At 45.0% G+C, this 13,826-nt stretch overlaps 1 protein-coding gene across 2 annotated transcripts in view; it reads left to right on the top strand.

The window, feature by feature from the left end:
- RALBP1 (ralA binding protein 1) overlaps positions 1–13,060 on the top strand; it is a 45,877-nt gene extending 32,817 nt beyond the window's left edge. For both annotated transcript variants that reach the window (XM_018039437.1, XM_018039436.1), the window contains exons 7-10: positions 7,003–7,110; positions 10,750–10,871; positions 11,107–11,230; positions 11,645–13,060. In XM_018039437.1, coding sequence (XP_017894926.1) covers positions 7,003–7,110; positions 10,750–10,871; positions 11,107–11,230; positions 11,645–11,851 — 561 coding nt within the window. In that variant the 3' untranslated portion in view covers positions 11,852–13,060. The remainder of the gene's footprint in view (positions 1–7,002; positions 7,111–10,749; positions 10,872–11,106; positions 11,231–11,644) is intronic.

Consider the following 13,826-nt stretch of genomic DNA (forward strand, 5'->3'; position numbering starts at 1 on the left):
ATTCCTGTATGTTTGCAATGAACTATGGGATCAGTTCAGTTCAGTCACTCAGTCGTGTCTGACTCTTTGCGACCCCATGATCGCAGCACACCAGGCTTCCCTGTCCATCACCAACTCCCGGAGTTCACTCAGACTCACATGCATTGAGTTGGTGATGCCATCCAGCCATCTTATGCTCTGTCGTCCCCTTCTCCTCCTGCCCCCAATCCCTCCCAGCATCAGAGTCTTTTCCAATGAGTCAACTCCTCACATGAGGTGGCCAAAGTACTGGAGTTTCAGCTTTAGCATCATTCCTTCCGAAGAACACCCAGGACTGATCTCCTTTAGAATGGACTGGTTGGATCTCCTTGCAGTCCAAGGGACTCTCAAGAGTCTTCTCTAACACCACAGTTCAAAAGCATCAATTCTTCAGCGCTCAGCTTTCTTCACAGTCCAGCTCTCACATCCATACATGACCACTGAGAAAACCATAGCCTTGACTAGACGGACCTTTGTTGGCAAAGTAATGTCTCTGCTTTTCGACATGCTATCTAGGTTGGTCATAACTTTTCTTCCAAGAAGTAAGCATCTTTTAATATCATGGCTGCAGTGGCCATCTCCAGTGATTTTGGAGACCAAAAAATGAAGTCTGACACTGTTTCCCCATCTATTTCCCATGAAATGATGGGACCAGATGCCATGATCTTCGTTTTCTGAATGTTGAGCTTTAAGCCAACTTTTTCACTCTCCTCTTTCACTTTCATCAAGAGGCTTTTTAGTTCCTCTTCACTTTCTGCCTTAAGGGTGGTGTCATCTGCATATCTGAGGCTATTGATATTTCTCCCGGCAATCTTGATTCCAGCTTGTGCTTCTTCCAGCCCAGTGTTTCTCATGATGTACTCTGCATAGAAGTTAAATAAGCAGGGTGACAATATACAGCCTTGACATACTCCTTTTCCTATTTGGAACCAGTCTGTTGTTCCATGGCCAGTTCTAACTGTTGTTTCCTGATCTGCATATAGGTTTCTCAAGAGGCAGGTCAGGTGGTCTGGTATTCCCATCTCTTTCAGAATTTTCCACAGTTTATTGTGATCCACACAGTCAAAGGCTTTGGCATAGTCAATAAAGCAGAAATAGATGTTTTTCTGGAACTCTTTTGCTTTTTTGATGATCCAGCAGATGTTGGAATTTGATCTCTGGTTCCTCTGCCTTTTCTAAATCCAGCTTGAACATCAGGAAGTTCACGGTTCACGTATTGCTGAAGCCTGGCTTGGAGAATTTTGAGCATTACTTTACTAGCGTGTGAAATGAGTGCAGTTGTGCGGTAGTTTGAGCATTCTTTGGCATTGCCTTTCCTTGGGATTGGAATGAAAACTGACCTTTTCCAGTCCTGTGGCCACTGCTGAGCTTTCCAAATTTGCTGTCATATTGAGTGCAGCACTTTCACAGCATCTTTTAGGATTTGAAATAGCTCAACTGGAATTCCATCACCTCCACTAGCTTTGTTCTTAGTGATGCTTTCTAAGGCCCACTTGACTTCACATTCCAGGATGTCTGGCTCTAGGTGAGTGATCACACCATTGTGATTATCTTGGTCTTGAAGATCTTTTTTGTACGGTTCTTGCGTATTCTTGCCACCTCTTCTTAATATCTTCTGCTTCTGTGAGGTCCATACCTTTTCTGTCCTTTATCAAGCCCATCTTTGCATGAAATGTTCCCTTGGTATCTCTAATTTTCTTGAAGAGATCTCTAGTCTTTCCTATTCTGTTTTCCTCTATTTCTTTGCATTGATTGCTGAGGAAGGCTTCTTATTTCTCCTTGCTGTTCTTTGGAACTCTGCATTCAGATGCTTATATCTTTCCTTTTCTCCTTTGCTTTTTGCTTCTCTTCTTTTCACAGCTATTTGTAAGGTCTCCCCAGACAGGCTTTTTGCTTTTTTGCATTTCTTTTCCATGGGGATGGTCTTGATCCCTGCCTCCTGTACAATGTCATGAACCTAGTCCATAGTTCATCAGGCACTCTATCTATCAGATCTAGTCCCTTAAATCTATTTCTCACTTCTACTGTATAATCATAAGGGACTTGATTTAGGTCATACCTGAATGGTCTAGTGGTTTTCCCTGCTTTCTTCAATTTAAGTCTGAATTTGGCAATAAGGAGCTCATGATCTGAGCCACAGTCAGCTCCTGGTTTTGTTTTTTGTTGATTGTATAGAGCTTCTCCATCTTTGGCTGCAAAGAATATAATCAATCTGATCAATCAATATAATCAAAGAATATAATCAATCAATATATATAATCAATATATTTCAATCTGTTGACCATCTGGTGATGTCCATGTGGAGAGTCTTCTCTTGTGTTGTTGGAAGAGGGTATTTGCTGTGACCAGTGTGTTCTCTTGGCAAAATTCTATTAGCCTTTGCCCTGCTTCATTCCGCATTCCAAGGCCAAATTTGCCTGTTCCTCCAGGTGTTTCTTGACTTCCTACTTTGCATTCCAGTCCCCTATAATGAAAAGGACATCTTTTTGGGGTGTTAGTTCTAAAAGGTCTTGTAGGTCTTCATAGAACCGTTCAACATCAGCTGCTTCAGCGTTACTGGTTGGGGCATATACTTGGATTACTGTGATATTGAATGGTTTGCCTTGGAAACGAACAGAGATCATTCTGTCGTTTTTGAGATTGCATCCAAGTACTGCATTTCGGACTCTTGTTGACCATGATGGCTACTCCTCTTCTTCTAAGGGATTCCTGCCCGCAGTAGTAGATATAATGGTCATCTGAGTTAAATTCACCCATTCCAGTCCATTTTAGTTTGCTGATTCCTAGAATGTCGACGTTCACTCTTGCCATCTCCTGTTTGACCACTTCCAATTTGCCTTGATTCATGGACCTGACATTCCAGGTTCCTATGCAGTATTGCTCTTTACAGCATCAGACCTTGGTTCTATCACCAGTCACATCCACAACTGGGTATTGTTTTTGCTTTGGCTCCATCCCTTCATTCTTTCTGGAGTTATTTCTCCACCTACAGACCTGGGGAGTTCCTCTTTCAGTATCCTATCATTTTGCCTTTTCATACTGTTCATGGGGTTCTCAAGGCAAGAATACTGAAGTGGTTTGCCATTCCCTTCTCCAGTGGACCACATTCTGTCAGACCTCTCCACCATGACCCGCCTATCTTGGGTTGCCCCATGGGCATGGCTTAGTTTCATTGAGTTAGACAAGGCTGTGGTCCTAGTGTGATTAGATTGACTAGTTTTCTGTGATTATGGTTTCAGTGTGTCTGCCCTCTGATACCCTCTTGCAACACCTACCGTCTTACTTGGGTTTCTCTTACCTTGGACATGGGTTATCTCTTCATGGCTGCTCCAGCAAAGTGTAGCTGCTGCTCCTTACCTTGGGCTAGGGGTATCTCCTCACCACCACCCCTCCTGACCGTGAACGTGGAATAGCTCCTCTAGGCCCTCCTGTGCCCGCGCAGCCACTGCTCCTTAGATGTGGGGTTGCTCCTCCTGGTCACTGCCCCTGGCCTCAGGCATGTGGTAGCTCCTCCTGGCCACCGCTCCTCGGGCATGGGGTCCTCCTGGCTTCTGCCCCTGACCTCGGACGTGGGGTTGCTCTTCTTGGCCACTGCCCCTCTGGCATGGGGTCTTCCCGGCTTCTGCCCCTCATCTCGGCGTGGGGTAGCTCCTCTCTGCCGCGCTTGTACCCCGTCGCAGCCGCCCACGCTGTTTGGGGATAGTGAACTATGGGATAGTGCACCTAAAAAAAGAAGACATAAATAAATTAGAAATATGTTTATATCACAATATTGTTAAGATGTTAGGTTTTCCCAAGTTGATCTGTGGATTCAACTCCATTCAAAATTTAAACAGGTGATTTTGGTAGAAATTAAGCTTTTCTAAAATCTCTGTAAAAAAAAAAAAAAGGAGGAAATATAAATGACCTAACCGTTTTGAAAAAGGACTACATTGGAAGACTCACATCACCTGATGAAGATTTTCTGTAAAGCTACAGTGATCAATACAGTCAGTATTCGATAAGAATGGGCATACAGAATAGAAACACGTGTGTGGGCTGGTTACTTTTCAACAAAGATGCTAAGACAATTGACTAGGGAAGTTTTTTCTTTTCAACAAATGGTGCTGTGACAATTGGATATCTATATGCGGAGAAGGCACTGGCACCCCACTCTAGTACTCTTGCCTGGAAGATCCCATGGACGGAGGAGCCCTGTGGGCTATAGTCCATGGAGTCGCTGGGAGTTGGACACGACTGAGTGACTTCACTTTCACTTTTCACTTTCATGCATTGAAGAAGGAAATGGCAACCCACTCCAGTGTTCTTGACTGGAGAATCCCGGGGACGGGGGAGCCTGGTGGGCTGTCATCTATGGGGTCGTTAAGAGTCGGACACGATTGAGCAACTTCACTTTCACTTTTCACTTTCATGCATTGGAGAAGGAAATGGCAACCCACTCCAGTGTTCTTGCCTGGAGAATCTCAGGGACGGGGGAGCCACACACAGTCAGACATGACTGAAGCGACTTAGCAGCAGCATGCCAAAAAAGAGAGCTTTTTTTCCCTCTTTCCATGCAACATATATAGAAATAAGTGCTAATGAATCGTAGACTAAGACTAACAGAGAAGATCTTACTGACTTTGGCGTAGGCGGTAATTTTTTTTAATTGAAGTATAGTTGATTTACAATGTTGTTTTAATTACAGCAAAGTGAATCAGCCATGCACACGCAGATACACATTCTTCTTCATATTCTTCTACATTATGGTTTTTCACAGGATATTGGATAGAGTTCCCTGTGCTGTGCAGTAGGGCCTTGTTGTTCATACATCGTGTGTATAGTAGTTGGCATCTGCTAACCCCAGCCTCCCAGTCTATTCCTCCCCCATGCTCCCATTCCCTTGGCAACCACAGGTCTGTTCTGTGTCTGTGAGTCTTTTGCTGTTTCATAAATAAGTTTTGAGTCATTTTAGATCCCACATATAAGGGGACTAACTTTGCTTAGTATGATCAGTTCTAGTTGCATCTATGTTGGTGCAAATGGCATTATTGCTTTTAAATGGCTGAATAGTGTTCCATTGTATGTGTTTATATATAGATATATGTATATATATCTTCTTTATTCATCTGTCAGTGGACATTTAGGTTGTTTGCATGTCTTGGCTATTGTGAATAGTGTGCTGTGAACATGAGGGGTGCAGGTATCTTTTTGAATTATAGTTTTATCTGGATATAGGCCCAGGAGTGGGCTTACTGGATTGTATGACAACTCTATTTTTTGGTATTTTGAGGAAACTCTGTACTGTTTTCCATAGTGGCTGTACCAACTTAAATTCCTACCAACGTGTAAGATGTTTCCCTTTTTTCCACACCCTCTCCAGCATTTATTATTTGTAGACTTTTTAATGATTGCCATGCTAACCAGTGTGAGGTGATACCTCATTGTAGTTTTGACTTGCATTTCTCTAATAATTAGCAATGATGATTTCATCTTTTCATTTGCTTGTTGGCCATCTGTATGTCTTCTTTGGAGAAATGTCTATTTGGGTCTTTTGCCCATTTTTTGATTGGGTTTTAAAAAAAAATTTGTTATCGAGTTGTATGAGCTGTTTGAGTGATTTCTTAAATAGAACACAAAAATTCATGAACTATAAAAGAAAAATTTAGTAAACTGTATTTTATCAAAACATACTCTTCAAAAGACACTGTTAAAAAGATGAACATGCAGGCCAGAGGCTGTGACATATTTGCAAAAAACAGATACTTGATAAAGTTCTTGAACTAGAATATATTAAAAACTCTTTAGACTTAATAAGACAAACCAATTTTTTAAGTTGTATTTTTTTAGGGTAGTTTTAGGTTGACAGCCAAACTGAGAGAAAGGTACAGAGAATTCATACTCCTTTACCCCATATGCTTAGCCTCCGTCATTATTAATATCCCCCGCCAGAGTGTTTGATTATTACAATAAAAATTCAATTTTAAAAAGGCAAAAGTTTGAACAGCACTTTACTGAAGATCTTTACCAAAGCATATATATGGATGATAAAGAAGCATATGTGAAGATCGTTTGTCATTGAGGAAGTACAGATCAGCCACAGTGCGAAACCACTGCACACCAGCCAGAATGACTCGTATTAAAAATACCGAGTGTTGACAGGAACGTAGAGCAGCTGGAGCTCTGCTTTACTGATCTTGACTGTTTCAGTCATTTTGGAAAACAGTTTGGCAGTTTCAGAGTTAAGCATCAGGTTATCATCTGGCCCAGCAATCCCATTCCTAAGTGTTTATCTAACAGAAGAAGGCATGTTCCCTCACAGAGCAGATACTTAATGGTTTTTACAGGTCTGATTAGTAGCTCAAAAGTAGAAAGGACTGAAATGTTCACCAGGTGGTGAACGGATAAACAGACTGGGGTGCATTCATATCCTTGCATATTACTCAGCAAACTACTGATACAACATAGATGAGTTGTGAAATTTAACGTGGCAGGAAAAAGACTGCTTACTGATTAATTCAGATTATATGAAACATAAAAGAAGGTGAGACCAGAGCATTGGAAAGCAGGTTAGTGGTTTCCAGGGGCAACAGGTGGCAGAGGAGTCCAAGGGTACTTTGTGGTGTTGGAGACATTCAGTGTTGTGATAGACAGTGGCTACTTGACTGTGTACTATTGGCAAGACCAACTAACTGTAGGCTTAAAGTAGACCCCCTCCAAAAAGGAAGGATCAAGGAAGACAGTTTATATGGGAGGGTTCCAGAAATGCTGAGCATGTTAGCTAAAACTGAACATTTTCCTCCAGTGCATCCATAGCGTGAGATCCACACATTACTGTCAAGGCCCAGTTAGCAGATGCCCCCGTCTGGAGGTTCTGCTGGCTGTGTCACTCTTAGTTTTTCAGTTCTAGAAGCTGGGGAGGAAATTTCAGGAACGAGGACAGTGTGAGTTTGTTGAATGTGTTACAGTGGGCTGACCAGTGCTTTCATTTCTCTTGTTGGATAGGAATGTGAAACCAAGATTGCACAAGAAATAGCCAGTCTTTCAAAAGAGGATGTTTCCAAAGAAGAAATGAATGAAAACGAGGAAGTCATAAATATTCTTCTTGCCCAGGTAAGTGTAACTCCTGTATTTTGCAAGATATTAAAAAAAAAAGAAAAATATATATTTAAGGTATAAACATGATTTGATGCACCTCCACCCAGTGAAATGATTGCTACAGTCAGTTACCCTCTCAGTTACCTTCTGTGATGAGAACACCTGAAAGATACTCTCGTGGCATAATCCACCATTTAGTACAGTGTCGTCATCAGCATTGCCTCTCTAGACAGGCCTTCAACGCAAATGCAGCTGTATTTTTTTTTTTTTACCAATACCTCCCTATTTTACTCACCCTCCAAGGCCTGGTAACCACTGTTGTATTCTCCACTGCTGTGAGTTCAACTTTTTCTTTGATTCCACAAATAATCAGTGAAATCGTATGGTATTTGTCTTTTTCTGTCTGGCTTATTTCACTTATCATCATGTCTGCCAGGTTCATCTGTGCTATTAAATGCCGGGATTTCCTCCTTATGTCAGAATATATTCGTTACATATATGTGTGTGTTTATGTTTTCTGTGTTTGTGTATTTATGTGGGCATGTGTATACTTATGTATTACGAGTATGTGCTTGTCACATTGTTACCCATTCCTCCATCAGCCATCGGGCTGTTTTCATATACTGACTGATGTGAATGATGCTGCAGGGAACATCTCTCTTCAGTGTCCTGTTTACAGTTACACATTCAGAAGCTGGGTTGCCAGAACTGTGATAGCTCTGCTTTGTATTTTTGAGGAACCTCCGTGTTGTCTTCCACAGTTGCTGTACCAGTTTACATTCCCACTAACAGTGCACAAGGGTTCCTTTTCTCCACATCCTCACCAACACTTGTTACCTCTTGTGTTTTTGATAAAAGCCATTCTGACAGGTGTGAGGTGATATTTCATGGTGGTTTTCATTTGTGTTTCCCTGATGATGAGTGACAGTGATCTGTAGGCCATTTCAATGTCTTCTTTTGAGAAATGTCAATTTTGCCCATTTTTTAATTGGGTTGTTTTCTTGCTATAGAGTTGTCCGACTTCTTCTTGTATATACTAACCCCTCATCTGATGTAAGCTTTGCAGTATTTTCTTTCCTTCCGTAGGCTGTCTCTTCACTCCATTTTCTTTGCTGTGTGGAAGCTTTTTAGTTTGATGCAGTCCCCTTTGTCTGCTGTATATCTGTGCTTTTTAGGTCATATCTAAAATTCTTGCTCAGACCAGTCTTAAGAAACTCTCCCTGTGTTTTCTTCTAATAATTTTATGATTTCAGGTCTTATAAGTCTTTAGTCCATTTTGAGGTGACTGATGTGTGTGTAGTGAGAGAAGGTAAGGGTTCAGTTTCACGTTTTTGCCTGTGGAAAACCAGTTTCTCAACATCATGTGTTAAAGAGACTGTTCCTTTTCCATTGTTTATTAGCGTCGTTGTCAAAGATCAGTTGACTGTGAATGTGTGGATTTATTTCTGGACTCTGTTCTGCTCCATTGGTCTATATGTATGTTTTTATGCCAGTACTGGACTGTTTCGGTTGTGGGGTGATGCCTCCAACTTTGTTCTTTTGTTTAAGATTGCTTTGGCAAAAAAAAAAAAAAAAAAGATGTTTGCTTTGGTTCTTACAATCTTTTGTGGTTCTGAATGAATTTTAGGATTATTTTTTCTGTTTCTGTGGGAAACCTCAAAACCCCATTGGAATTTTGATAGAGATTCCAGTGAATGTATAGATCACTTTGGTAGTATGGAAATTTTAACAATACTATTTCTTCTAATCTATGAACATGAGTTACCTTTCATTTTATCTTTAGTGTCTTCATTTTCTTTCATCAGTAGTTTATAGTTTTCAGTATATAGATATTTTACCTCTTTGTTTAATGGATTTGTTTTCTTAATTTCTTTTTTGGATAGTAGTGTGTAGAAATGCAACTGATTTTTGTATGTTGATTTTGTATCCTGCAACTTTCCTAAATGTATTACTTCTAACAGTTATTTGATGGACTCTATGGTTTTCTGTGTATAAGATCATGTTGTCTGTAAACAGACAATTTTACTTCTTTACAATTTGGACACCTTTGTTCCTGCTCCTTTGCTCCGGCTGGTACTTCGGTACTGCATAACCAGAAGTGGTGAGACTGGGCCTCTTGTCCTCTCTCTGATCTAAGAAGAAGTACTTGCAGCCTTTCACTGGGGTACCAGGTTATCTGTAGTAGGCCTGTCATATCAGCTGTATCATGTTAAGGTATTCCTTCTGTAGTCACTTTGTTGAGTTTTTATTGTGAAAGGATGTTGAATTGTTTCAAGTGCTTCTTTGAATCTTTTGAGATACGATTTTTATCCTTCATGTTGTTAGTGTGCTGTATCACATTCATTGATTTGTGTTGAACCATCCTTGTATCCCAGAGATAACTAAAGTCCTACACGTTTCAGTCCTTTTCTGTCACTTCCTTTTCTGTCATGCCTGTCAGGGATGTGTAACTCTCCTCCCCTGAAGAGAGAGTGAGGTCCCAGATGCATCTTTATTTCAGAGTTTTCATCCTGGTGTTTCTTGGAACATTAGCTTTCATAAAAAGGATGAACATCTCTGTTTAGAAACACTGGGGACTGTGAGGAGCACAGCTCTGAGAGAGGTTTCTTATGCACACTGAAGACTTCTGTGGGTTTCTTATGCACACTGGAGACTGGGCCATTGGACTTTAAAGTGAACTTGACCGCAGCGCCTTTCACGTTTGATCACAGGTTCTTATCCTCCCGCCACCTGTTAGTTTGGAAAGAAATGTAGGCCTTGGCTGCTTCCAGCTCATTTCTATAGCTTTCCATCTCTGTTTCCTCCTAAGTTTTGTCTGCTGTGGTTCTTTTCTTTGGTTTGGAGGGGCTAGCTAGATCCTGGACAGACATCAGTTTTAGAAATGCATATTCTGTTAAATGTATATTTACTGTTTAAATATTATCCCTGGGGACATGGGATGAGGACAGTGGCTTGTGTTGAGGAGGAAAGATTTCTTCTGTGAACACTTTTCCATCACCAGCTCTGCTTTCAATGATACTGACAAGCTGCACGTTGCCGGGGCCTTTCTTGCCTGGTGACACTGTTGAAGGCCCCTGTGGCCCTCAGACAGACTCTCTGTGAGAAGGTGTTCGAAAGGCGGGGGTAGAAACAGTCCCTAGTACTCTGCTGTGTGCCTGCTGGCTGGCCTCTTGTGGATCCTTTGCATAACAAGGATTCCTAAGTACCGTTTTATGTCTTGAGGAAAATCTAGTCATTCCTCCCAAGCAAGTTAGTCTACCTTTGCTCAAAGCTTTTCATGAAATTAGGGAAACTGGGTATTTTAGGGGTGTGCATTACAAGCTTTCCTATAATGTGTGTGTTAACGTGTGTGTATGAAGTGTGAAGTGTTAGTTGCTCAGTCCTGTCCAACTCCCAACTCTTACAATCCCATGGACTGTAGCCTGCCAGGCTCCTCTGTCCATGGGATTTCCCAGGCAAGAATACTGTAGTGGGTTGCCATTTCCTTCTCTAGGGATGCAACCCGGGTCTCCTGCATTGCAGGCAGATTCTTTACTACCAGAGAAGCCCCAGTGTTGTGTGTATGGGCGTAAACAGTTCAGGGTGACAGAGGAGACCCCAGAAGAGCGACCTTTCTTAGACTTTCAGAGGTGCTCACCAGTGTCACTGCTTTAGGAGAATGAGATCCTGACTGAGCAGGAGGAGCTCCTAGCCATGGAGCAGTTCTTGCGCCGACAGATTGCCTCGGAGAAGGAAGAGATCGAGCGCCTCCGGGCAGAGATCGCGGAGATCCAGAGGTGAGGGCAGGGGTCAGGGCTCAACTTGGACTCTGGGGAGAGCAGGACAGTCCAGCCTCAGCCCTTCCTGTGACGGGGCCAGGCAGAGCGCCCCCTTCCATACCGTCTGTATTACCTCTGAGGTGGGCTTTGTCCCGAGTGGACCCGCTAGAAAGCTGGGCAGCCTGGAAGCAGACCACCAGCCTGTCTGTGCGGGTGGGTCACGCGCTCCCCGCCCTGTCCTGTCCCCGCACAGCCGCCAGCAGCATGGCCGCAGTGAGACCGAGGAGTACTCGTCGGACAGTGAGAGCGAGAGCGAGGACGAGGACGAACTGCAGCTCATCCTGCAGGACCTGCAGCGGCAGAACGAGGAACTGGAGGTGCGCATGCGCCGGGCCGCTGCCCTCGGGAGCGCTGGGGTCCACGTCGTGCTTATCGGACTCGCTCCTCACCTCACACGGGGCCTGTGGGCCTGGGCTGCTGTCGCTCCTTCCGGCAGGGGCTCCAACACAACAGAGAATCCTACCCGGGACGCCCCACCCGGGGTTGCTGGCCTCAGAGCCATTTGGGGGTCCGGGAGACAGGCCTCGGGCAGCAGCTCGCTCTGCCCCAGTTTACAGATCGTGTTAGTGCTGAGCAGGAAAACACCTGCGGGACGGAGGGAGCCCCCTGGGTTCACAGAGGGGGAGGGGCCCTGCCCAGAGGGAGGCAGGCCTGCTGGCGGTGGGCAGTGGCTCAGCGTGTTTTTGGGGTCGCAACTCCTCCTTGACCGGCTGCTGCGTCTGTCCCTGCAGATCAAGAACAACCACCTGAACCAGGCCATACACGAGGAGCGCGAGGCCATCATCGAGCTGCGGGTGCAGCTTCGCCTGCTCCAGCTGCAGCGCGCGCGCCCCGAACCCCTGGCCGAGCCCGAGCCCGGCGCCCGAGAGCCGCCCCCGCCCACCAAGGAGCAGGCGCGGCCGTCGCCAGGCAGGGAGCGGAAGGAGACGCCCATCTGAGAGCCGGCCAGGGCGCGCGGGCCTCCAGAGACGGCTGGCCACCGGAGTCCCAGACGGTCGGCTTCTTGGAAGAGTCATTTCCTTTGTTAACTTAAAATAACTATTTTAACCCTTGAGTGGCTTCTTTTTAAACCAAAAATCGTCTTTCTTTGCTTTTTTATTACGGCAGAATCAGGATTTTTCTCTCGTTCATGGGGGAGCCACACGGGGCCGCCCTGCCCGCCACGTCCCCAGGATCTCGCTGCCGCCACTCGCCCGTGCCTTCACACCTCCGCGGTGCGGGTCCTGGGGGCCTCCTTCCTGACCGGCCGGCCCCCCCACCCTCCCCTCTCAGCCCCGCCCGAGTCACCCCGGTGGCCTGGGTCATGGGAGAACCAGGGCGTCCACACAGCATGTTTCTTCGACCTTCCATTAGGACAGAGCGCCGTGGTTGGCTTGCTCGGGCCCGAATGTAAGCGTGTCTTTGCCTGCATAAGCCATATCGATGGGTAGCCGCGCGCTCACACAAGATTGCAGTCGGTGTCTACACAGGCTCGGTGAACTGCTGCTGGACGCCTGGTGGGCCAGGCTGAGTACTAGGAATCGGACTTCCTCGGGAGTCAGCCGTGGTCCTGACCACCCCCTCCCCCCACGACCTTGGTTACCCGTGGCGTCTGGCTCACAGGCACCGGGGTCCAGTGCCGCTGGGTCCAAGTAAGTGGCTCCGAGAGGCTCTGGGCTGTGAAGACAAACCCACATGTCCCGGTGATGGAAACACCCCCTGAGGGCACATCCTCTTCTCCTGGTTAGTATTTATTTCAGCACCTGGTTAACTGCGGTTTTTTATTCTCTACCTATTGCACTGTTGTGACTTGTTGGCCATTATTTGATTTTTGTACGAAAAAAAAGCTTTGTTATAGAAATCAGCATACTATTTTTTTAAACCTGGAGAGAAGATATTATGGTGACTGAAAATATGGTCAGGTGTCAAATATAAATGTATAAAAGCCTTCTTGCTGTCCTGTCGGTCATGTTACATTTATTTCATATTTGCTGGCAATACTGAAGGTTTCTTTTTTGTTTGTGTAAACTCTTAATTTCTATCATGGTGTCATGAATTTTTAAAATCAGTATTTCATTACAGTTGTCTCAGCGTTGGTAAACTAATTTTTGCCAGGACCATTATTGATTAAGCAAATAAATTCAACAGCCATTTGAGGGAGAAAAAAAGCTTCTTGTTTTCTGTGCCCGTTCTTCCTTTGAAATACCTGAGTGCACTGAAGCTGGTCTGATGTGCCTTCAAGGTCTGCTTGTGAGCAGGACGTTTTGTGCTAACTCACTTTGTGTCCCCTCCCCACCCCCGCTGGTGCTGAGCAGCTGTCTTGTGCTGAGAAGTGGCTTGTGTGAGTGATGCCCGGTCAGCTGGCCCAGTTGGGCAGGAAGGTGGGTTTGGCCAGGTTACTGTCTTGTAGGTGATGGCAGGGGTCTGTCTGTCCAGTGGGTCACCTCTTTGGTGCAGGTCACGTGATTCCAGGCTGATGGTTTCAGGCTCGGGTTCTGGGGGAGCCGACACTGATGGTCTCAAGTTTGGTGAGAGCCAGGCTTCCCTTAGGCGACTCTGTTTTGGGCCTGCTAACTTACCTTTTAATCAGACTCTCAGCCTGAGAATCCTGATTGAGATTTAAGGCACTGGGGCTCCTCTCAGCTGCCGCACTGGAACTCGCACAGATTTGCTGAATTTGTGGCATTCACAGGTCCTGACCTTGGTTCGCAGCCTTTAAGTTGGTGGTTCTTTCTGCTCCTTTTCTGTTGTTGCTCCAGTCTTAGGGAGATCTTGGTCTGCTTGCTGGTGAGTGCTACAAACACACATTAAGGCTTTCCCAGCAGGATCATCACCAGTGAGTGTCTGGGGCCCTGAGACCTACACCAAAGTCATGTAAGTCAGGAAAGAGCCTGCTGAAGACACTACTTTCTGCAGTCCAGCAGCTTGTTCAGT

This window comes from Capra hircus, chromosome 24 (genome assembly GCF_001704415.2).
Source record: "Capra hircus breed San Clemente chromosome 24, ASM170441v1, whole genome shotgun sequence".
NCBI classification, from domain to species: Eukaryota; Metazoa; Chordata; class Mammalia; order Artiodactyla; family Bovidae; genus Capra; species Capra hircus.